Source organism: Lepidochelys olivacea (genome assembly GCF_965140295.1).
Source record: "Lepidochelys olivacea isolate rLepOli2 genome assembly, chromosome: 1".
In the NCBI taxonomy this organism is placed as follows: Eukaryota; Metazoa; Chordata; order Testudines; family Cheloniidae; genus Lepidochelys; species Lepidochelys olivacea.
This window is the reverse complement of record NC_140411.1, coordinates 346,607,022-346,632,771: the sequence shown is the minus strand read 5'-3', so window position 1 is coordinate 346,632,771 and position 25,750 is coordinate 346,607,022. Positions and strand designations below refer to the sequence as shown.

At 40.4% G+C, this 25,750-nt stretch overlaps 1 protein-coding gene across 2 annotated transcripts in view; it reads left to right on the top strand.

Annotated features, from left to right (window-relative positions):
- The window catches only part of CHCHD3 (coiled-coil-helix-coiled-coil-helix domain containing 3), a 243,425-nt gene extending 218,121 nt beyond the window's left edge, over positions 1-25,304 (top strand). The window contains exons 7-8 of one of the 2 annotated variants that reach the window (XM_084617879.1): positions 14,944-15,079; positions 24,552-25,304. In XM_084617879.1, coding sequence (XP_084474005.1) covers positions 14,944-15,079; positions 24,552-24,575 — 160 coding nt within the window. In that variant the 3' untranslated portion in view covers positions 24,576-25,304. Of the gene's footprint in view, positions 1-14,943; positions 15,080-24,548 lie in introns of both variants that reach the window. The other variant, XM_084617878.1, reaches the window with a different exon arrangement.
- Positions 25,305-25,750: the final 446 nt, after the last annotated feature.

Sequence of the window (25,750 nt, the reverse complement as noted above, 5' to 3'; positions counted from 1 at the left end):
ATTATTGTCTCTCTGAGCTCTCGGTATCACTGATGGGTGCTTTCAGTCAGTGCAGAGTGCAGTTTACAATAGAACCATCTTACTATGTGAGTGGATAACAGGCTGTAGCTTTGCTTGGTGTTCTCCGACTGTTTTACACAACCAGTGGTGAAAAAGGTACACTACTTCACCCCTTTAAAAGGGGCAGCTTTCCTGCTGGTGGCTCGATCAATAAGAAGACATAAAAGGAATAGTTTAGAAATTGCCTATTGATACTTGATGGAAGTGATACCGGAAGAAGGGAAAAGTGCTTTGAAATCTCACCTCCTCTGTTACAATCCTCACCATCAAAGTAATCGCCCTCAGATTGTTAGATTGGTCACTCCTTTGGGGGGTCATCTCAGACCCTGTGCTTCACTTAGACATCTAAGTAACCACAGCGCCCAAGAGCACCAAAAAACTTACACCTGCAGCTGACCACAGGAATCATCTTGCTTCTCTTGGATCAACAGTTGCTTCCATAATGAATCATAGATTGTACAAGATTGATTTAAATCTTGTTTTGCATTGGTACTTTGCAGTTATTTTCGAAAAGAAAAGTGGATTCTCAAGAGTTGGTAACCATTAAAACATGTTGACTTGCAACTAACAACAGTCTTTACACTAAATTTGTTACTACTTTTGCTAGTCCAGGCAGTGCACTGTATCTCTACGCATGTATGTTTAAGATATATAATTCCTTTAATAAATTTATTCAGATTAATAGAAAATGGTGACTGATGTCTTTCTAATGTACTAGATTATTATGTTTTACTTATGTTTTGTGTTAAGCTCTATTTGGATGGAAATTGGAATTCTATGAAAAATGTACAAAACCAGCATTTAAAAAAAATGTAGTTAAATAAAACTACCTTAAATGTGCTGGATGCATTAAAAAAAGTTTATCAAAACATGTTTTGTATTTAAAACTAACTGATTTATTAAATGCAGTAGAATCAGTATTTAGTGAATTGAAGCGATTGTTGCCGATCACCATGTCCTTCAAGATTTTAGAACTAATAAATACTTCTCACATCTAATTCTTCGTCATAGATTGTAAGAGGAAGAGACGCTTTCCTGCTTTATCAACTCCCAGTTAGTTTAACTTTGAATGAACTAGTCATTAAATTGAACTAGTTGAATAAAGTGAAATGAAGAAAATATTCTCTGCATCCACAGAAGAAGCTACCGCTGTCAAAGCTGGTTTAACATTTCAACAATCTCTGGTTCCAGCTGGTTAGCCAGTAACTTCCGCCAGTTCAGTTCTTTGACTTTTATTTAAAATGTCAGCAGTAACATGTACTGTTTAATGCAGTAACATGTACTGTTTAATATTATTTTGTATTTAATTTAAATGATGTTAATAGATCATGATAAGTTTAGGCCTTACCGCAGGTTGTCATAATTACAATTAAATTTGAAGATACTTTTGTAAATAGCCATTGGTGGACCTCAGTGAACTTATCGAGTTCTTTTTGAACCCTCTTATAGTCTTGGCCTTCACGACATCCTCTGGAGCTGCTGCTATGGTACACCTGATGTGCTTATTTAGTACTTACTTATTATGATAATGTGTATATTACATTTAATGAGTAAAAAATATTTAGTAAGCCAGATGTTTTTTGCACTGGGTTGTGACAGACCATCAAGGTTTACAAGTAGGTCCTGAGTCCAAAAAGGTTGAAGAACACTGCTGTATATATTGTTAGTGTCAGACATCATGTCTGAGTTTCAGGAAGGTGTTTACCACTAGGCGGTGAAGGGAATATTAAGTTAACATGAAAATCTTATATTATTCTGAATACTTAATTTACTCTAAATACAATTCAGAATGTATTCATGGTGAGAAGCACGTTTCCCCATATAACTATGTTAGGCAGGTCTAACAGATGTTCAGGAAGTTTCTTTTAAATTTCTCCAATATACAGTAAGAGAGGGTTAAAAGATAAGCAATATTCCAACCAGATCTAGCATCCCCTTATCAAAAATACTTGCAGGGGTGATTTATGCCTCTTGATTTTTTTGGTTTTGTTTGCCAACACAATGCTATTTAAGTTAGCTCATCACAAGTTAACTTGAACACTGTGGTCAGTTCCTAAAGACAGGATGACTTGTTAACACAGCCTAATGAGAGATCTCAAGAGGTGCATATAACAAATGCAGCTCATCACTGTGAATCCAAGACGTGCTTTCTGTAATCCATACATCTGGATATACAGTAATCTTACTGTCACATCATCTTTTAAGAAGAATGGAAACTTCAGTTCCCTTAAATAATTGTAACCTGTTTCAGCAGCAGTTAAATCTTTTGTTGCTTTCTCTATACTCTACCTCTTGCCCGTAGCATTTCTTTCTTTTGTGATCAGTGACAGACTTTCAGACTGTGCACTAATTCCTGGCTCTCCCCATAAAAAAAATAGTTAAACTTATATTACACAAGAGAATAATATTTAGGGGCTAATGTGCCAGAACATAGTGCTGTATGCCTCAGGGTATTTTATAGAGAGTGATGTAGATTTTACAGAGACCTTTGATGTTCAGGAAGAGTGTGTTTATACATCGGAATATTGCATATATTTAGGCTTGGAAGGATTAAATTTATCAATAAATATCTGTAAATTGCGTCACTGTATACACACACAAACTGATGAAAAAATATTTCCGTCGAAATAATCAAAATTTACAGATAGGCAAAGTAAGAAAGTCCCACCTTAATGTGTATAAAATGCATTGTAGGTAAAGAATGCTGCATAAAGCACATATTTACAGCGCCGCTAAAATAGCCAATTCCGGTATTAGCGGAGCTGGAGCTGCAGATAATTATACAGCATTCATAAAGCTTTAACTTTTTGAATCTCAACATCTACAGTCATTAAATAATTGTCTGCCCCCAATAACTACCCGCAACTGTAAAAAATTAAATAGATAAAAGTCTAAAAAGCTTAAAAAGAAACATTGATATCTGTCAGAATTCTTTTAAAAAATGAATTATGCCAAGCACATACATATATATAAAATGAAAGCAAGATTCTGTATTAGTGTGTGCTGCTATAAAATTTTTATTGCTATGAGTTTGGGGTGACCATGTTACTTGTGAGTTTTACAGAGCCAGAAGAGAATCATTCAGCTTTTCTGAAACAATTGGCAATAAAACCTTTCAGCATCCCTACACTATCATACCTTTGGTTTATGCTACTCATTGGGGTTTTTTGGTCCTTGCTTTTGTCTCCCTCTGTTCTTTTTCTTCTTTTGACTACTGTATGGTAGTTCAGCATTGCATAGCAGATTTCAGGGCCTTGCAGGTTGACTTTCGTCTGCAAAAGTCAATGATGCAGTGGCTGAGTATATTCTTTATGGAACTTGTTTATTTTACATTACATGTACCAGTCCTGGAAAAGAGGTGGTCATAAGAAGCATGCAGACTAGTCGCCTTTTCGGGAATGTCAGCCAAAGTATCAATGCCACTTCCCAGGGAGCAACTCTGCCTCAACAATTCTCTCTAGTTAGAAAGATTTAGGCAAAGAGCTAACGCCACAAGTATAGTTTAAAGTTAATTTTTATCATTTTGATTTCATGCTATGGTATTTGAAATATGTGTGTTTATATGATGATTATATAACCACATATGTGATATAAATGTGTGTGTTTCTGTGCATACCAGAGTGACTAGATGCACCCTCATGGGAGAGTTACTCTATATTTCTCTGCCCTGTGGTACAGCAGATGTATAGCTGGCTGTTTGTCATTACCATTCTCCTGACTTGCACAGAAACTCTTCCCATCACAAGACCAGGAAATGTTTACCATTCTCAAATTGTACAGAAGGCAAGTATGCAGGTGCTTGCACCCCCACACCATCTAGAGTTTCTTTGAATAAATTCTGGTTTACTGATTTATATTTTTGACACTAAGGGAGTATATTTTTCTACCTGTCTTAGAATTTCTAAAATGCCCATCACTGTTGTATCAAAACACTGTTTATCCTGAAATATATAGTAAAAATATCTTAATAGTCAAAGCAAATTGTTCCTGTAGTATCATGGCTGAAAATGTAAACACTTGCAAGTCAGGATGCCAAAATTGTGGTTCCCACAGCAACTGTGTGACTAACTGTGACCTCTGTGCATTTATATAATATATTGTAATGGCATACTTTGCATTTTTAAAGTTTTTTTTAAAGGAATAATGTTTTGGAAGAACAGAAACTCAGCACAGATTGAAACAAATTTATTGGGTCTAAATCCGCCTATCAAAGTCAACAGGAGTCATGTACTGTGCGTGTGGTGACATGCTGTACAAATGCTTTTAACTTCTCTAAATCACATTACTTCTGTCATTTTGAAGGCTTTAGGTCAGGGTTATTTCCTGCAGCACATTTACTAATGGTTTGTCCAGTCTAGTTTTGAATGTCCCAAGTAATAGGGTTTCTACTACTTCCCTTGGGAGATGGTTCCTCAACCTAATAGGGTCCTACTGTTAAGAAATCTTTCCTGATCCTTAAGACTAATTTTAAGCCCCCATCCAAAAAGTACTTAAGCATGTTTATAACTTTAAGCACATGAGTAATCTCATTAAAGTTAATGGCACTACTTAGTGTTTAAAGTTATGCATGTTCTTACATGCTTTGTTGCATTGGGGTCTTAATTCCTTCCCATTAATCTTAATGCTACTCCCTTATTCAGTAAATATAGTGTTGCATTGCTGGGGATGGTTTCCATTTATATATGTCTCATAGATTATACTAAAAAGTACAGGAAAAGCCTGCCAGACAGTGGTATTTTACCAGCTGAGAAAGGGCAAAGAAGACATATAAAATGTCAATAGAGCCTTCTGCCAGTCGTGTTTGTTAAACGCGACTTTTTGGGCACTGTACAAAGCTTGTGTTAACATCCTGGAAATAGCTGAAGATTTAACATTGCCTTCAAGAGACAACTGAATGTTCTCTATCCTCTTTTATAAATTTCATAGGTCAAAATGTATGAAGTAGATTTTACTTTTCCTTGGAAGGAGGGAGAAGTCGAGGCGCTTATGAAATTTTCATATGCAGTTTGTCAATGCTGAATTTAGTCTGCTGTAATACACCATACGTGTTCATTTTTAGATTCTTTTTGCTTACTATTATAGAAATTAACACTAGTAACTGATTGCTAGTAATATAAATGGTTGAGTCATTTGACGGTGGGCAGAGTGAGTTGTTTTCAAGGTCACAGTGCAGAAGTCGTTAGTACAGCGTTTCCTCATTTATTCCATATTCTGAATCATGATGGAAGAGAAATTAATCCTGTCTACTTTCACCATTTTAATTATAGTTTTTTCTTGGAACAGTTCCACTTTCATTTTCATCTACCAAAAAAGTCTCAATAAAAAAGTCTCAAAAAAGTCAAGTGTAAATCAAACAAGAATCAAACTGTAGAGCACTTGGTCTTCAGGTGGTGTTTTTTTCCACGTTGTAATCAGCTGGATTGTAGATGGATGGGGGTTTGATTGTGGACCATTTAGAAATATTCATTGTAGATTTTGGTTACACTGCAGTAATGTCAAAATATTTTAAAAGAACATTATTGTTTGATTTGTGTTTTGCATATTTCATAATCCACACATGACTTGTGATGTGTTGAATGTGGGAAGGTAGTCTTGAATAATTTATCATAGGGGAAAATGAATTCTGAAACTAAAAATAACTGTGCAAAACATATCTTTAGTATCATGTGCCTTCTTGTTACTCTCCCCTTTGTTTTCTGATTATTATTTACCACTTTGAACAGAAACCCTCACATGGTTCTAGGATGTGATTTGGTAGAAAGCGCTCCCTTCACATAAGTCCTTACTAAAGCAGCGAACATTATATTGTTTTGTGGTATTGTCCACAGTGATCTTTTTGCCTGTCACTCAGGCCCATAACATGTGTATCATCTTCAACTCAGACCTCTGTGTAGATCCTCACATCCAGACATTGTCTATACCTTGCTGATTATTTCTGCATATCATATCTAAGACACAGCCTTTCCTATGCATTCTCACAGCTAAAACTGTCATGCTGGTTTTCATCATCTTGCATCTTGATAAAGGCAACATCCTTTTTGCTGGCCTTGACAAATGCAGTCTTACCCTACTCAGGTTCATTCAGAATGCTGTGGAAAAGATCTTTTTCCTAGCCAGTCGTTTCACCATATCACCCCATTCTTTGCATCCCCCACAGGCTATCCCTATTGCATCAAATGTAGATTCACAGGTTATTAGGCCAGAAGGGACCATAGTCATCATCTAGTCTGATCTCCTGTGTAACACAGGCCATAGGATTTCCCTGAATTAATTCTTGTTTGAACCAGAGAGTATCTTTTAGAAAAACATCCAGTCTTGCTTGCCATTGATAGAGAATCCACCACAATCCTTGGTAAATTGTTCCAGTCGCTAAGTGCTCACTGTTAAAAACACACGCTCTCTTTCCAGTCTGAATTTGACTAGTTTCAACTTTTAGCCATTGGATCATGTTGTACTGTTTGTCTGCTAGATCGAAGTGCTCATTATCAAATAGCCCAATTACCCATGTAGGTACTTACAGCCTGTGATCAGGTCACCCCTTAACCTTCTCTTTGGCTGTGTCTTCACTAGAAATGGCAAAGCGGCATAGCTTCAATGCTGCGGATGTGCCTCTGCAGCATTTCTAGTGAAGAAACAGTGAAAGAGAAGGTTGACATATTCTCCTGTTGCTGTAGTTAAGCCATCTCCTGGGAGGCAGTGGTAGGCCCATTGACCTGGTGCTGTCTACACCCGGAGTTAACTGCGTCATTCAGGAGTGAGGAATTTTACACCCCTGAGTGACATAATTGGGTTCACCTCATTTTTTATTGTAGGTCTCGCCTTTGTTAAGCTTATTGGATTGAGATCCTTGTGTCTGTCATTATAAGGCATGTTTTCCAATCCTTTAATCGTTCTTATGACTCTTCTGTCAACCCTCTCCAATGTACCAACATTCTTCTTGAATTGTGGACACCAGAACTGGACAATATTCTACTAGTAGTTGCAGCAGGGCCAAATACAGAGGTAATATAATCTCCCCACTCATACTTGATATTCCCCTCTTTATGCATCCAAGAAATTCGTTAGCCCTTTTGGCAAGAACATCACACTGGGAGCTCATGTTTAGCTGATTATCCACCGTGACTCCCAAGTCATTTTCACAGTCACTGCTGCCCAGGATGGAGTCCCTAATCCTGTAAGTATGGCCTAAATTCTTTGTTGCTAGGCTTTACATTTGACAGTATTTATAACACACATTGTTTGTGCCCAGTTTATCAAGTGATCCGGATCACTCTGTGTCATCGTCCTGACCTCTTCATTATGTATCACGCTTACAATCTTTATGTCATCTGCAAATTTTTTCCAGATTATTGATGAAAATGTTATATAGCAGAAGGGCAAGAACTGATCCCTGTGGGACGCCACTAGAAATATATCTGCTCCATGATGATTCTCCATTTACAATTAGATTTTGAGACTTGTCAGTTAGTCAGTTTTTAATCTATTTAATGTGTGCATGTAAATTTTGTATTCTGTTTTTAATCAAAATTTCAGGCATACCTAGTCAAATGCCTTACAGAAGTTTATTACATCAATGCTCTTACCTTTATCAACTAAATTTGTAATCTCATCAGAAAAGGATTTCCAATTTGACAGGAACTATTTTCCATAAATCCATATTGATTGACATTAATTATATTAATCTCTTCTAATTCTTTAACTGAGTTCCTTATGAGCCTTTCAGTTATTCTGCCCAGTGCCAAAGTCAGGCTGATAGATCTATAACTACCCAGGTCATCTTGTTTACCCATTTTACATATTGGCACAACATTAGCTTTCTTCCAGACTTTTGGAATTTTCCCAGTGTTCCAAGAGTTATTGAAAACTGAACATTAATTGTCCTTGTCCAACTCTTTTAAAACTCTTGGCTGCAAGTCATCTGGATCTCCTGATTTAAAAATGTCTACCTTCAGTATCTGCAGTTTAACTTCATCCTGAGTTACTATTGGAATGGAAGATGGCATGATCTGACTACGTTTTTTTTTCCCAAATACAGAACAGAAATGTTATTGAACGCTTCTTCCTTTTCTGCATTATTATGGCTTGTTCTACCATTTCCATTTAGTATTGTATCAATGCCATTCTGAGGAATTTTTTTCCCTAATATAGTTCAGGATAATAAGAACTCTTGATAGATTTTGCCAGGGTCATCCCTAGCTATTCTGGTGTCCTACGCAGCCCCCCCAGGCCTCCGCAGGGGAGTGGGGGCTGTCTCCAGGCCTCCGTGGGGGACAGGAGCTGGCCACTTCCTGTGGGAAGTGAAGTGACCCGGCCCCAGCCTGCTCCGCTCCCCTGGCTCCCAGCCGCACCACTGGCGAGTGTTGGGGGGTGGGTCCTCCCTTCCCCCCCAAGCGTAGGAGCCAAGGGAGTGGAGCAGGCTGGGGCTGGATCACTCCACTTCCCGCAGGAAGTGGCCAGCCCCCACCTCCCCACCCGTGGAGGCCTGGGTCCCCAGGCTGCTCTGCTTACCATGCTGTGAGTGCAGGGTCAGGCCTGGCTGCAATCTTCAGGGGAGGCTGGGGCAGGGAAGAGGCGGGGCTGGGTCAGAGCAGGGTCGGGGGCCTGGGGAAGAGCCGGAGCAGGGGCTGGAGCAGCATGCAGCTGTGCAGGGCACTGCCCTACGCAGCTGCATGGTTTGTGTATGGGTAAGGACGGCCCTGGATTTCCTTTTGTCCTTGTGTCCTTTTACTTCCTTTATCAATTTTCTACAAATTCTTAGCTTCTGGTTTATAGTCATTACTATCAACTTCCCCTTTCTTCCATTTGTTATGTTGTTTTTTGTTGGTTTTTTTTAATAACTTCCTTCACTTCCCCTCTAAGACAGTTTTTTAATCATTGTGACCTTCTTTATTGTGGCTTTTGTGGCATCTAGTAAAATTTGCTTAAACAGTTCCCAGCTATCATTCAGATGTTTCTGTTGAAATTCTCTCTCTCACCTGGTTTGGCTTATAATTGTTGTCCGCTTTGTGAAACTGGCCTTTTAAATCACCACGTATATGCATTCCTAGTTTGGGCTTCAGGTTCTGCTTGCACATAACAAATGTGATCAAGTTATGATGACTTGTACCTAGTACCACCACTAATTTTTTGTTCTGTGATCAGTCCTTCTTTATCTGTCAAGATAAGGTTATAACTAAGGCCCTATGAAAATCACGATTTCAAGGGTTGCACAGAAATTATTAAATTAAGCCCAATACTGTTATTTTTCCAACAGCGGGGAGGCAAAAGCAGAGACATCTGCTTCTACCTCCCTGCTGTTGGAAAAATCATGGTATTGGGCCACTTCAGCAGCTCATGATGGTGCTAGTTTCCTGCCCTGTTAGCAGGGAGATGGAGGTAGGGCTAACAGTGCACGTGATCTGGAACCCCAGCCTGGCCCACGGTGATCTGGAACCAAAGTGCTGGCTGGTGAGGTACTGAAACCAGGATCTACCACTTGGAGCATGAGCAGGTGCCTGAGGGGGCCCCACCCAGCTGGCCAGGAAGCAGAAGCAGCAGGGACTGAGGCTGGAGCTGAATAAGAAGTAAGCCGAGCTCCAATCTCTGTCCTTGGCCAGGGTGGGGTAGATGGGTGGCGCCATGTAGTGAGACCTCCTGCAGCCTTCCCTATCCCCACTGAGGTGGGACCGGCCCGCTAACTCCCCACAAGCAGGCACTGCCTCAGCATTTAGGTGAAAGCTAGGATGCCTGCTTCATCCTCCTTGATAGTGGAAAAATCAGTTCGGGGTGGGAGGGATGACTCAGCACCATGCGTATCCCATTAAATTCAAACACCTGTGATGCTGCTGTGAATTTTAAAAGCATTATAATAATAATAATTAATAATAAAAATGCAATTTACACAGGGCCATAGGTATACTATAGAATTCCTCCTCCTTGTCCTCACTTTCAAGCCCTTCATGGCCTATCCCCACCCTATCCCTATCATCTCTCATTCGCTATCGAGATGTCATTTCCCGCCTTCTTTTGGCCCATGATGCCAGCCACCATCAGCCCTACCCTCATCTTAAATTTTCTAACAAGCACCATCGTGCTTTCCTCTGAGTTTCCCCTCACGCTTTCTGTCAGCATCTGAAAAGTCACCTCATTATCCACCCTCAAATATCTTTTACATGATGCTTGCAAAAAATTGATAACAGTAAAGCTATTGGTGTGTGGAGACCACTCCACTCCCTGTCATGCTGACCAATATTGTCTCATTGTGTCCATGTACTCCCCCATCTGTCAGTATCCATCTCTTGTCTCTTGCCTTATACTTAGATTATAAACTCTTTAGGGCAGGGAGCATCTTTTTGTTCTGTTTGTACCGCACTTAGCACAGTGGGGTCCTGGGCCTTGACAAGGATTCCTAGGCAGTAGAGTAATACAAATAATAATAATGATAATAAGTGTTGTTGGAAGGTGCCAGCATTTGAATGAGGAATAAAACTGAGGCTCTGGCCACCTCTGTCCATTAAGATCCAATGGCACTTCTTTTATGAGAGATGGTGATAAATCAAGTCTTCTGGGCAAAAATCCAGTTTTGTTAACTGGATTCATGTCCCTCTAAATTCCCTGCAGTTTCAACTGGAAACTACATGTTTCACTTCCTGATAAGTGTGCGTGTGTGTGTGTGTGTGTGTCTGTCTGTCTGTATATATATACACACATAAATATGTGCCTTATTGTTGAGAGGCCTAAAGCTAAAGAGCAACTCCATGACCTGAGAAATCTGTGTATCCTGTATGTTTCAATGTGTGCTCTTACATTCTTCTGACAATTGTCTGATTCCTCATCCTATGGGATCATACCAGTTACCTGCACAGTTGGAAACTCATCAGTCATTCAAATTCTTCCATTCAGGATGCCCATTTTATTACAACACTGTGTAGCTTACCATGCTGGCTTCAGATTTCCTCTTTGGTTGACATTTTGTTTGAACATTCTAAAGGGTTCCTTTCTTGGAGCCCCTGGGACTATAATGAGCTAAGTTCTTTGAGAAAGACTAGATAGGTAGCTATATAGATAGATAGAAAGAAAAGTCCCTTTCATTAAATATTTTCTTCATCCCATAGCATAGAATGTGAATTTAAAAAACAACAACCTCTTATTCTCTCTTTTGTTTTCATTTTATTATCTTTACCAACTTCCATTACATCAGCTTTATTGAAAGGGTGGGTGAATGGCATCCTTTAAGGCGTACTCTCATACACAGAAGCATTCTCTTAGCATGTCAGGTGCTTAAGGGGCAGCTAGGAAAGCAAAAGCAGATCAAGAAGTAATACAGTAATAAGTTCAAAAACAAATTCTTGCAGTTGTTCCATATAATGGACTGCCTAGATCAGCCTGTTTCTCATTCTGATTTTTGCCATGAAAACCAGCAACTTTCTATTTTAAATCTCTTGGATGTGTTATTTTCTTAAAGTAGTCATGGAATCGCATCTGTTAGAGGTGGGAAAGACTTATCAAGCTATCCAGCTCATCCCCTTACCAGGCAAGAGACTGTTCTTTACGTTATATTTTTTCTGTTGTTTTGTCTGGTCTCATTGTGACTGTCCCAAGTGATGAAGATTCCAGCACTTCCTGTGGATAATTGTTCTACAGTATAATAGATCTCACTGTCAGGATGTGTTTCTCCTGATGGTCATCTTAAATTTACCTTTTCTTAATTTAACACCTTTGTTTCTCATTATATCTCCTTGGACTACCCTAAACACTTCTTCTCCTTCCTTAGTGCCTTCACACCCCCTAGATACAGTAAATCATGAGTGGCTAAGAATCATAAAACTCTTTTTCTGAACAGGGTGGTCTAACAGAGGCAGGACATATTTATCAACAGTAGATTAGGGTGGATATTACGTGGTGGTCTCTTAAGCCACAATGGTGATGACCGCTGTAAAAAAACAATAACAAAAAACAACCCTGAAATACATACATTAATTGCTTAATGAAGATACATTACAGGTATCACTTCATTAGTATTTTCATCATTTAACTCTTTTAACCTTTCCTCTTCAGTCAAACCCACCAGGCCCTTAACCACTTTTATAAAACCTTAGAAAATCTTCCCTTATAGGTAGATACTTAGTTTCCCTTCCAAGGAGTTGTCTTGCCATTTGCTTTCTGTGATGCCCACCTAACAGCAGTTCTGTACATCATAAGGAGAGAGTGCATTCCTCTTCAGAAATCAGTTGGTAACTGTATGGCAGACTTACCAGTATGCACATTGGAAGCATCTTGGAATCTCTTTCCAAATGGAAGGTACCACAGTTTGTGTTTTATGGCCACCTAATGTTAGATAGTATCTCATTTAGACATTTATCAAAAGTGAAAACAGTGCATTAGGGTAGCATAACAAGCATAGCAGATCAGTACAGATCCAGTGTTCTTCCTGAGCAGACTAATCCAAGCAAATGTCCATGGTCTACTCAAGGAACTGCACCTGTTCGCATTGAGCTCCCATAAATACCAGGTTCGAATGTCTGAGGAGCTTGGCAGTGGATGCAGGTCCTTTTTTAAAAACATTATGAAAACAAGTGATTAACAGACAGAAAATCAAAGGCCCTGAAGTGCTGTAGTACTGACAGCAGCATAAAAGTATACCTGGACACATTTCAAATAAAAAATAATTTATGGGCTTTGAACTGTGTTGCTAATAGCATGACTCAAAAAAACAAACAAAAGCTTGTCTGTGGCCTAAAACTATTGAAATAGTGTTTAGACAAATTTACATAATGAAAATATAAAGAACCATTTTCTTCCTTCCTTCCCCCAACCTCCCAATTTATATGGGACACAATACATGGCAGACTTTTAAAGTCATTTGTGAATTAAGGCAGGGTTAGGTCAATGCATGTGTATGTATGTCTTTATTTTCTGTTAACTGATTCGATTATCAGTCCAGAGTAGGCTTTCAGTCAGGTAAAATGAGCATTGGTTTTAGCCTTGGAATCTATGAATCTTGATAGAAACAGAATCATCAGAGTGGTGAGTCATAAGTCTGCAAGGAGCATATGCTGTGCTTCCCCTCACATTTTATTTGATATTGATACAGCCAAAGACCTCATTCTAATCAGTCAGTGTACAACATTCTGTGGTCATACATTCTGATGTACAATAGCCTCTAAAATGCTTGCTAGTATCAGCAGAGACAGGATTAAGGGAAAATCGTCATCCATAAGAATCCACAAAGTCTGAATTTTCAGATCATAAAGAATGTAAGATTGTAATGGGACTGGATTTAAATTCTGTTTTAGGTGTTTCATGGAGATGTAAGGTACTGGATGAAGAGAGTATAAGAGAGAGATGTTTTATATGGGCATATACTGTAAAATCAAGGAGATTTAACCTTTTTTTTTTTTTTTTTTTTTTTTTTTTTGGTACTACATCTTGAGAGGCTGCCAAGAAGCAAATGTCCCTAAGGAACAGTATTGTGCATTGCAGTTTACTTTCATACTCTAGTACAATGTAGAGCTGCCTAGGCCAAACAGCAAATAAGGAGCCAAATGTTCATCTGAGGATACTCTGGCTTGATGAGTCTTTTTTTTTTTTTAACGTTATTGAGCTGAAAATAATGTATTGTGGAATGTATATTTGAGCAGCCAGTTTCAGGTTCCTTGAAGAACTAACTGGAAGACGAGTTAAGTATGCTATATATGCACATAAAATGAATATTAGTCTTCAAAGTAGAAGAATCATATGATGTTTAAAGCTGTGTTTATTTATAGTTAATAAAAAAGCATTTTACTACTGGGTTTAAAAAACATCATTTGGCTTTATGCTGTAGTGATGAATGCCATAGAAATGCCTTTTTTTACAATTAACACACCCAGGTCGCCAGTCAGTCTAATAATACTTGGCACTTTTCATCTTGAAAGCACCTTGCAAACATTCTTAGCTTTGAGGTAGGCATGCATTCCACCCCCATTTTACAGATGGGGAAATAGTGACAGTTTGACCTGCACAGGTTTACAGAGGGTGTCTGTGTCTGAGCCGTGCTTAGAGCTCAGGAATTATTTATTGATTCTGCAGCGCTACAGGGCATGGATAGCACTTCATGGATAAGGGCAAGATGACAAGATACTTGCCCAAAACAGCTTACATTTTAAAAGACTGGTCCTGAGATGTGTTCAATTCCCACAGCTCCCATTGAAGATAATGGCTACATTGCGTTAACAAGAGAGGTTGATGCAAGTGTCACGAATCCCATACAGTGAAGAAAACAGACAAAATTCTTATTTAAATCACATACATACCAGGGAATTGGGCTTAGAACTTGGAGCCTTGAGCTCTAAAAATAACAGGATATCATTTGAGCAAAAGGTCATCTCCCTCATCTGGTGGCAATAGTGGGTCCTTTATGTGCTCTGTGGGCCAGGTCCAATAAGATAGCATTCCTTGCCTGTCCTATGCACACAGGCACAACATGACCAGCAGAAGTATTAAGATGTCACAGAGATATGCATTGGTGAGGCTTGACTTACCTTGTGGTTCTTTCTGTAACTTATTCTTATTGTAGGTGAAACCAGGCCTGTTTAGTAGCTTTGGGGCCTTTTAATTAGAGACCTATGCGCAGGTGAAGTAAATTGGGTGTTAGAGTCTCTAAAAACTAGAACTGAATGTTGAATCTAGAAGATGTAGCTGGTCTCTGGTCCTAATAGTTTATAGCTCCCTTTTGCACTTGTATTTTATGTTATTCAGGTAAAAGCACAGTATAGTCTGGAAGCAGCTTTCCTTCCTAACTCTACAAAATTTTCCTTCACTTTTACTATTTGGTTTACTTTTAACAAAACGGCTGGATAAAGCCCTCATGAAATCTTTCTCAGTCGGAAACTGTAAAATGTTGTTCTGTTTTTCTTTCCCCAGGCGATACGAGTCTCATCCGATCTGTGCTGATCTGCAGAGTAAGATTCTCCAATGTTATCAGCAAAACTCACATGAGACCCTCAGCTGCTCTGCACTAGCCAGCCAATACCTTCATTGTGTCAATCATGCCAAACAGGTGGGTAGAAGAATGCAGCTACTGAATGGCCTATGGAAATAAAATGGAAAAAACTGTTGGATCATCTTGTTAATCCTTTTCACCTGCCAATGCAGGATTGTTCCTAATAGTATGTTTTCATGTGCTTTGTAGAGTCCAATTTTAAATTACTCAAGCAAAAGTGTTTCCATAACTTCCCTTGGGAGACTGTTCCACAGTGTAATAGACATTACAGTTAGCAAATGTTTCCTCGTACCTACGATTTTAGCTGCAAGATAAACGGATTCATCTGAGTGGTATTTTTGTCATAAAATTCCAACCCATAACATCACCCATTTCAGTAACAAGTTAACGCATGTCTTAAACTGGCCAGCAAACCAATCAGATTGTAGGAAGTTTTGATTTTTGATGTACAACCAACTCCCAGAATGTGGCATTGTAACCTGCTTATCCTATCCTTTTGCAGCCTAATTTGCTAGCATTATAATTTTACCATATAGTGTAAACTTCGGGTGTTCTATAAAAGTTTGATTAGCCACTTATGTCTGAAGGATTTTTTAAATGAATAGTTGCAAAATATAATAGATTTGTTTAAAAGTCTGTGACTCCTTTCAAAAGCCAGTGATTTAACATTCCTTTTTTGTATCTGGCTTGTAACTGCACGGTGTAGTTTTTAGGGGTCTTTGATGTATACACATCGTAATAGTGTGGCAGTTGGGTATTTTATTTTGTGAAAGTGCAGCTCTTTATGTACACTAACAAGCAACCAAACCTGCAGCTATACTAGTAACTGAAGCACTTGGGTACTACTCGCTGACTCACCACACTTAGTTGTATTGACATATTAGCGCAGCATAGGAGAAAGAGGCTAGAAATGAGCACAGTATATGTTTAAATTAGAGATAAACTCAAGCCTCTAAGCTTGGGTTCAGTTCTTTGAACATAACAATATTTCATGATGGTTCAGTTCTGGGGTCTTGGTTTGGGGCCTTCTCCAATGTAAGTACCAAGGGACGTATTCCATGCTCAGAGGACAGGTCACTGATACAGAATGATGAAGATCTCTTGGTAAGCCAGGCACAAACAAACAATATGCATTTTAAATATGGCTAATGTAAAGTTGTACATTTAGGAACAAAGAACTTAGGTCTTACTTCCAGGGGACTGTATCCTGGGAAGCAGTGACTGAAAAAGACCTGGGGATCGTGGTGGGTAATCAGCTGAACTTGAGCTCTCAGTCTCTCACTGTGGCCAAAGGGCTAATGCAATCCTTGGATGCATGAATGAGAATATTGAGTAGGAATAGGAAGGTTCTATTACCTCTGTATTTGGCCTTGGAGCAACAGCTATTGGAATACGGTCCAGTTCTGGTATCCACAATTGAAGAAGAATGTTGGGGGGAGGGAGGTGTTAAAAGAAGAGCCACAAGAATGATTACAGGATTAGAAAGCATGTCTTGCAGTGATAGACTCCAGGAGCTCAATCTATGTAGCTTAACAAAGAGAAAGTTAAAGAGTGACTTGATTGCCGTCTGTAAGGACCTACTCAGGGAACAAATATTTGACGATGGGCTCTTCAGTTTAGCAAACAATGGTATAACAAAGATCAGTGGCTAGAAGTTGAAGCTCAACAAATTCAGACTAGAAGGAAGGTGTACATTTTTAACTGTGAGAGTAATTAACCTTTAGAACAATTTACCACAGTTGTGGTAGATTTTCCATCATTGGCAATTTTTAAATCAAGGGTGGATATTGGTCTAATCTAAAAGCTATATGTGTGGTTCAGACAGGAGTTATCTATGGCCTGTGTTATACAGAAGGTCAGACTGAATTTTCACAGTGGTCCCTTCTGGCCTTAGAATCTGTGAATTTCTCTGTCTTTGAAGAAATCAATGGGAGCAATGCACACACCCCACTGCTTTATATGTATAAAAGCAAGTGCTTAAATAAGACCATTGATCTCAATTTTTAATGTTGGTGAACTCCAGTAGTTGAAAGGAAAACATCAGCGCTCCTGCTCCAGTGTTTTAGCAAACTCTTCTCATACTGATAATGTAGCCTTGTTTCCTTTATTATAGTTCGTTACACCTGTAGTGAATACTAGCAAGAGTTTCACCATATCCATTCACTTCAGCCTTTTGACAGTAACTCTGGGTCAGTGCAGCTTTATTTGTACTACGGCTGTCTTTATTGGTATTAATATGCTAATGGTCTGCTGCTGTGGAATCTCAATCCAGCCAAATAGTCACCGTTGTGTTGCGGTGCTAAAACAACCCGTACCATCTGAGATTGGCAACGCTTAATAAACTTCTCTCTTTCCATCCTTGTAATCCTTTGTCCATGTAGTTAGTGTATTCCTTTTGAAATAGGACTCCCTGGTGGATTAGCAACGCTGGAAGAAAGGCCTCCACCCGAACAGCTGCAGTATGTTTGCACTGTGTGGGGAGGGATCCAAGTTATGGAATTTTTTACGTTTTTAGAGAAGCTCCCCACTTCATTTGGTGGTTAATTTCTTATGGTGAATGAGTAGTCCCAACCAAACGTGATTCACTGTAGTATACAGTTAGTATAAAGATCTGAAATGGAAAGGACCAATTAGGTCACCTTTTCTATTTCCTCTAGGAATGCAGGGCTGTTCCCTCCAGTGTGTTCTCTTGAGCGTCTTCCTATCCAGTTATAAATGCACTAAGCAATTGTGCTCCCACACGTCCCTTGATATTCCACAGTCTAACAGATCTCACTGCTAATGAAATTTTTCATGATACCCAGTCTTTTTCCTTTGCCAAACCTAATGCCATTTTATTTATTATTTTGGGGCAGATTATGACTGAGCCCTGCTCAGGCACATAAGGTGTCAGGAAATGCAAGAAGCTTTGGACCGCCATGCAGGCATTGACCACAACTACATTCCTTGCACTCCCTTGAGCACGAAAAGTGTGACTGCATTTTTTCCAGTGGGGCACTCACCAGCCGGAAAGGGTTTGCTTTTTCTCCAGCCTTCTGGAACCTCCTTAATTCTCTGGGTCTCTTCAGAGATAACTGCCTGGAGTTCAGTAAATGCTTTAGCTAAATTCCCTTTACCCTTTAGGGTGCATACCAGCCAGACCCTGTTAATCTGCATATATTTAATTTTTCCACATTTTCACTTACTGGCATGCAGTGCCTTTCTGCTTTGAAATCTGAACTAAGCATCTTCCTCTCCGGCATGTTGTTGTGGATGTTTATAGGTACGGGTGTTAGTAGTTCTTTTAGTCAATGGTTAATCAATAGTTCTAGATTGCTTATAACCATATATAATACCTTCTACTGATGTGCTTATAATCATCTATAATACCTTCTGTTAACATTTTTAACATCTCTAAATCATGTATAAGCCTGTTGTAAACTAATATAAACAATGAACAATGCTTCCCTTCCTCACAGGGGTGTTCACAGGGATGAATTCATTCATGTTTGGGAGATGCTCATATCCTCTTGTGATGCAGGGTGAGGAGAAGGGGGTGGGGGGCAATAAGTGTCCATTTTTTGCCAAACCTCTTGAGTGGTTGCAAATGTTTCCTGCACAAGAATGGGGGGTTTTTTAAAGCCCATTTCTCAGTCTCGTTCATACATGCTCCAAGAATGGTGATTCATTCAAGTTACTACCTTAATATACCTGACTCAGGGAAGCGTTCTATGACGGAAATATTTGCAGCCAGAAACAACAATTGCATTGTCATAATGATCAGCAGTTCTCATCCTTCATGTGTTACAGCTGTAAATAGAATGATTTTTTACCTACTTATTACCAAAATTGTACAATTACTATGAAATCCGTGTTAAATATTATAGTAATATACAGCAAAGATTAACAAATGAAAATGTGTGCTAAGGGGGATAAATAGAAAGAGGATTCAGGAAGCAAAATGTTAACTAGTGTTGGCTACCAGAAGCAAAACAAAAGGGGGAAAGAACTTGTTAGGGGAACGAGACCAAGATATTAAAAACCAATTAACTAATCCAGTGTCCAGGTGGGGAAGCTGGGCACTTATGCTCAGGCAGAGAATTCTCTGCGCTTTTCATAAATTGCATTTATTGACTCCTCTTTCTTGCCTATCATGCTTATAATCACTTCACCCTTTCTTCAATATGCTCTTCATTTCTCTCCCTGTCTGTAATCTTATGTCTCAATCTTGTCTTTTCTCCCCTTCTGAGAAAAGCCCGGAGAGCTGCTAATACTAAGGAGTTTGACATCTTGACTTCAAATGTGTAAATCTTTACCTGAAGTCCTAGGAAGCTGGTCTAATAAATAGAAGTGTATTGTTCATACTATTGTAATAGTGGGGGAGAAGGATACTTATTACTATCATTAAGGGTAGACGCTATGGCAGAGTCCTCATCGGCATTTTTTAAAAATTTCTTTCACTGTTGCAGTACTACCAGTGATAGTAACAATGGGAGCATTAATCTAGACTGTCTACCAGCATTTCTATCACCCTGTTATTAGTCTATGCAGAGCAGATATAGATGAGACATTGGGAAAGCCCCCTGAACCCTGCCTACGCTACAGACTCCCCCATTGCTACCAGTCGGTCCTCATTTTCAAGTTGTAGTCTCATCCATACTACACCCCGACACCGTCTGTACAGCACAGGTTCTGAGTACAGGTGTACAATTGTAGCTGTGCTAGGCAATTTCTACAGCCACGTTAGGCTGTGTTTGAAAATACTTTGAAATATGGTATCAAGCCTTAGCCTAGCGTACACTACAAATGCATCACTGCCAGAAAGCCTGGTTACAAAACATTGTCCCCCAGCCTAGTTACAATCATGATTCCAATTTGTAGCAGAGAGTGGACCTTAATAGTGCTTCGTAACCAGAATAAAGCCATATTTGACCAAGCCCTGCAATAAATGTGATATATTTGGATTTTAGTGAAGCGCTTGACACTGTCTACAAAATCTGAATTGAAAAATTCTTTAAATTTAGCATGGCTGGGAAAACAGAAGTGGAGTGAAAACTGGCTAAAAGACTTTAACGAAAGGTAGCAATAAAAGGCAGTTTATTAAGTGGGGAAGAGGTACGTGCCTCAGGGAGTACTGTTTGGACCATTCTCCTTTGACACCTTCATTAATGACTCGGAAGAGTGAGAAGAAACGGCAAACTGGTGAAATTAGCACATGGTATTAAAATGAGACTAACTGTTACGACCAATAGAGAATTTACAGAAATTAGAAACATAGGCAGCAGTTAACAAAACTGCTGCTGCTTTTGGGGAGAATAATTTGATTGCAGATGCTCTGGCTGGAGGGAGAGAAACTAGGTAAGCAGTAATACTGAAATAGAATCATAGACTTTAAGGTCAGAAGGGACCATTATGATCTTCTAGTCTGACCTCCTGCACAACGCAGACCACAGAATCTCACCCACCCACTCCTGTAACAAACCCCTCATCTATGTCTGAAATATTGAAGTCATCAAATCGTGGTTTAAAGACTTTGAGGTGCAGAGAATCCTCCAACAAGTGACCCGTGCCCCACACTGCAGAGGAAGGCAAAAAACCCCCAGGGCCTCTGCCAGTCTGGCTTGGAGGAAAATTCCTTCCCGATCCCAAATGTGGCGATCAGCTTGACTCTGAGCATGTGGGCAAGACTTACCAGCCAGACACCCAGGAAAGAATTCTCTGTAGTAACTCAGATCCCACCCCATATAACATCCCATCACAGGCCATTGGGCATATCTACCATTAATAGTTGAAGATCTGTCCCATCATATCATCTCTTCCATAAACTTATCAAGCTTAGTCTTAAAGCCAGATACGTCTTTTGCCCCCACTGCTTCCATTGGAAGGCTGTTCCAAAACTTCACTCCTCTGATGGTAAGAAACCTTCGTCTAATTTCAAGTCTAAGCTTCCTGATGGCCAGTTTATATCCATTTGTTCTTGTGTCCACATTGGTACTGAAATAGGGGTGATAATGGGCAGCATATGAGACATGAGAATCACATCACAGAGCAGGCTGGTGATAGTCCCTCCACTCACAATGGTGCCACAAACCTGGAGCATTCCATTGAGCTCTAGGTACATTGCCAGAAGGATATTGGCTAAGAGGAGAGAGTTAAGAGCAACAAAAATGACCAGTGGGCGATTTGAAGAGAGCAGCCTTCCAAAGGAAATAGTGGAAGCCCCACTGCTTTGTTATACTCGGAACAAGATTGGCCACATATAAAATAAATGGGAATGGCCCTGAACTGACTGGAAGTGGACAAAAGGATCTAACAACTCTCTCATTCTTTAACGTCAGTGATACTAGTTACAGAATTTAAGTTGATACTGTAAAGACTTGGCAAAGCACGGTGCTGCCATTCGCAACCAACCAGAAGAGCGAACGGGGCAGCGTACATGACAATGACTGAGCTATAATTCAAAAATCAGGCTGAAACCTCGTTCACGGCGATAACGGATCCACTATATTTGCACAATCTGTTAAGATCATTTTAACAAAAGGAGACGGCCCACAGTTTTCAGCCTCTGAGGTTTTGTTCCTAGTTTATGCGGGCCCCTGCTGTTTATTGCTGAGCAGGAGAAAGTACCCCCCACTCAACCAATCCCACCTTCTTGGTGCCGTAGAGCACATCCTTCTGGGTGGAGATGAAATGCTGCAGGCAAAAATCTGTGGATGGGCCAATACCTGCAATTTCTTTCCTCACCTTCAGGATTTCAGTGTTAGCAGGATCCTAAGCAAAAGAAATAATTTTAAGATTGTGACTTACAGAGCTTTTCCCCAGATCCTTTAAGATTTTCCTATGTTAATTTATGCAGTGTTAAATTTATGCAATGTTAATATTCAGACCAACAGCAGTTACATGCAAGTTTTCATACAACCACTGCAGTGAAGCCTTCTCGCTAAAATAGCCTTTGTCAGTTCTGCAAAAAACTCTTAGGTGATGCTGTAAAGATTTAGATTATATATTTTGTTAACTAATAAAAGTTTTACTTTGCTTTGTTTCTAATAGCAACTAAGGAATATAAAACTCACCTGTCTTACTTTCTCCTCATTTATTTAATCTGGGTTTTGATCAATATTTGTGATCATTGGGGCAGTTCTCTTTGTTTCACACATACGCTTGTGGTGCAATGATCCACCCAGGAGCTGCTCCTCAGTGCAATCTTTTCCTTACACCAGAACTGCTCTTTGCAGGTTATTTTCTGAGCTATAATAAATGTATCATGTGAGTGTGGTTAAAGTTCTAAATGACAACCTACAGCTTTTCCCTTTATTTTGCTACACACATGCACACTTTGAGAACAGCCCCCATTCGTTAACCACCTCTCTCCTGATATCTAAATTCCTGGGCTCTCGACTCCCGAATCACCACTGGTGAGCTGGAAACTCTGCCTTGTCCCACCATAAACTACTAAAGTAATTGCCAACTGATGGTAGCCTGGCTTTTCCCCTGTCATACCAGACCATGTAACTTTTCAAGGCCTGCATTTGGGGCTCAGACCTCAATTAGGCCTAAAGATTCACAGTCCCGCACCTACCACTGCTACCTTTTTTGGACACCAAGGACTAGGAGCAACAGATTCCTTCTGGTTAACCTCCAAGCCCACCAGCTTCCACCATGCTTTTACCATGCCACTGGCCAGTCTAGTACCAACTCCCACTTAGTGGTATGCTCTTTACTGAGCCAGGTACCTATCCTCCCTTACCTCTTGGAACCTCTACATGTTTTTGTTTCCACCAACCTCCTCTCCCACAGGCCATAGCAATAGGAAATCCTCAGCGAGCCTAGGAACATAGCCATCCGGGTCTCTATATCCATGGTGGATCCCATTGCCTGGTACAGTACAGTAACTCCTCGCTTAACGCTGTAGTTATGTTCCTGAAAAATGCTACTTTAAGCGAAACGATGTTAAATTAATCCAATTTCCCCATAAGAATTAATGTAAATGGGGGAGGGCGTTAGGTTCTGGGGAAATTTTTTTCACCAGACAAAAATTATATATATATATATATATATACACACACACACACACACAAAATGATGATTGTGAAGCTTGGTTGAGGTGGTGGAATAAGAGGGTGGGATATTTCCCAGGGAATGGCTTACTGCTAAATGATGAATTAGAACTCGGCTGAGCCCTCAAGGGTTAACACGTTGTTAATGCAGACTCACACTCTACAAGGCATCATGAATGGAGGGAGGGGAGACAGCATGGGAGACAGAGCCACCCTGTGTGTGAGAAAAATGCACATTGCCCCTTTAAGTACGCTGACCGCACTCTAAGTACATTGCCTTTTTAAGCAGATCAGCAAGCTGAGACAGCAGCTGCTGCCAGCAAGCTCCCTCTGTCCTGAGCCCTGTCATGTCCCATTCCCCGCCCCCCCCCCGCACTGTGCTCTGTGGAGATGGGGTGCAGGAGCAGGGGGAGGGGGGACACCCTCTTTCCCCTACCCCTAACACCCCCTCCCCCCAGCAAGCAGGAGGCCCCCGGGAGCAGCTCCAAGGCAGAGGGCAGGAGCAGCACAGGGCAGTGGTGGGAGGGACACCTGAACTGCCCAGTAATAGCCTGCTGGGCAGCTGCCACACAGGGATCTTAGGGGAGCAGGGGGCTGATGGGGGGCTGCCGGCCCACCCTGGCGCCAAGCCCCTCCCCAGCTCGCTCCAACGGGCTGCTCTTCCTGCAAGCAGTGGGCAAAGCAGGCGGCTGCCAAACAACATTATAAGGAAGCATTGCACAACTTTAAACAAGCACGTTCCCTAATTGATCAGCAATGTAGCAAAGTTAACGGGGACGACTTTAAGGGAGAAGTTACTGAAGTGGAGTTACTTCCAGATGCAGGGTATGCTGGTGGAGTTTGACAGATATCTGATGTGGGGCTAGAAGGAACATCAGTGCAGCTTGTGAACTCTTGATAATGGAGTACTTGGGGTAGCCACACAATATGAAACTTCAACGCTGTTACATCTGCGTGGCCTGATGGTGCCTGGAAAATGATCAGTGGAGCACGTGGTCAGTGTGACATGTTCAAAGCTAGCCAGGCTAGTTTGATCCTGGCTCACAGACACCAGGAAATTGCGGGGGATAGAGGGGGATATTTTTAAAATGTGATGGAAGGTGGTATCTTAAAGACCCTAGGAATAGGATTAACCTACTGACCTTGGGGATGAGTTTTTCCTTATTGTAAGGGCAGATTTTTTTTAAAGGGGCCTAAAATGGCTAGCAGCCATAGGCAATACTGTTAGGAAGGATAAAAGGAATTTTTCCTCCAGCTTTTCGGTGTACTTTTGGTGTCCTGCTCATTGAGTCTACAGCACTGATGCATTCTGTTTCCTGGTCCCCTAACTTTTTACTGTGGTTACATATATGCTGACACTTTTGCTTTACAACATCTTCCCTTGAATATGGGTAACCTGCAAACAGTGTGTAGTTGTTGCTGACATTTAAGAGAGCATCCAGTGTAGCTTTAAATGTTGAAATCTGTGCTTTTCCCTCCCCTTTTCTTAGCAGAGCATGCTTGGTAGAGGAGGGTAAGGCGACGTCCAAATCAAGCAAAAAGCCATCAACTCTAATTCCAGCAGCAGGGCATTTTCTCCAAGAAGATGACAGCCCATTTACAGAGCAGACCAATAAAGAGAAGAACGGGAAGAGCCATTTCAAGAGCAGCAGCCATCACAGTTCAATCAGCGTGGCCGTTTGAAAAGCTAAGACCTGTATCTTATTACATCAGAAATGAGACATCCGAGGGTGCTGTTCAGTCGTCATAAAACTCGCTTATTGGTGATTGAAAAAACGTAAAGAAAAAATATCTCCCATTGACCTTAGAGGAGGGGAAATTGTCTCCAAACGCTGCTATTTCATTGTAGAATCTGCTCAGTAACTCCATGCAGTCAAATCCAGGGGCACGTAATGCTTAGTGTCCCAGGGGAGGGCGACACTATGTGAACTGGCCAATTGCTACTACATACTATAGGGCCTGTGTTGAATGCTGGTTGTTAAGAACTTTTCCTTTCTATATGCAATTGAAGGAATGTTTGCCTAACTTATTACTAAGATTATGTAACCAAAAAGTCCCCCTTTCCCTCGCCATGCCCTCTGCTGGAATCGTGTTAACACTCCAATACTTAAGGAGTGCAAGGTGTAAAATGGCCTTTAATTACATTCTGTCAGGAACCTATGATCATGTTATGCTACCAACTGTTATCAAGTATTGAAAATTATGTCTCACTCTGTATCAACAATAAATATATTTTGTGAACAGAATTGATGTTTCAATCTGGTCTGCTTCTTTCCTCTGTTCATAGTCAGCTAATGTCCCAATTGTGGTTTGTGTCAGTTGCAGCTGGTGTTGCTCATACTCCTAACGCATAGAATTGTGCGTTCCATGCCCACACCAGAACTGGGGTCAATAATGATACCCATAGGTAATAACTTTCACCCAGGGATTACAGAGCACTTTGCACAGGTGTTAGATTTCCCCATTTTACAGGTTAGAATACTATGGAACATGGATTTGTCTCATAACCCAGCAAGCCAATGTCAGGATTAGGTTTCTTCAAATACTAGACTACACTGTCTTCTACTGCTAATGCTGTAGTTCTGGGCCAGGAAGACGCTGCCCTGCAAGAGAGAGACCCTCCTCCAGACAAAACTTTAAACCTGCCTCGGAAGCAGGTAGAAGGTTCCTTGCTCATTTTTGAAGAGTAGGG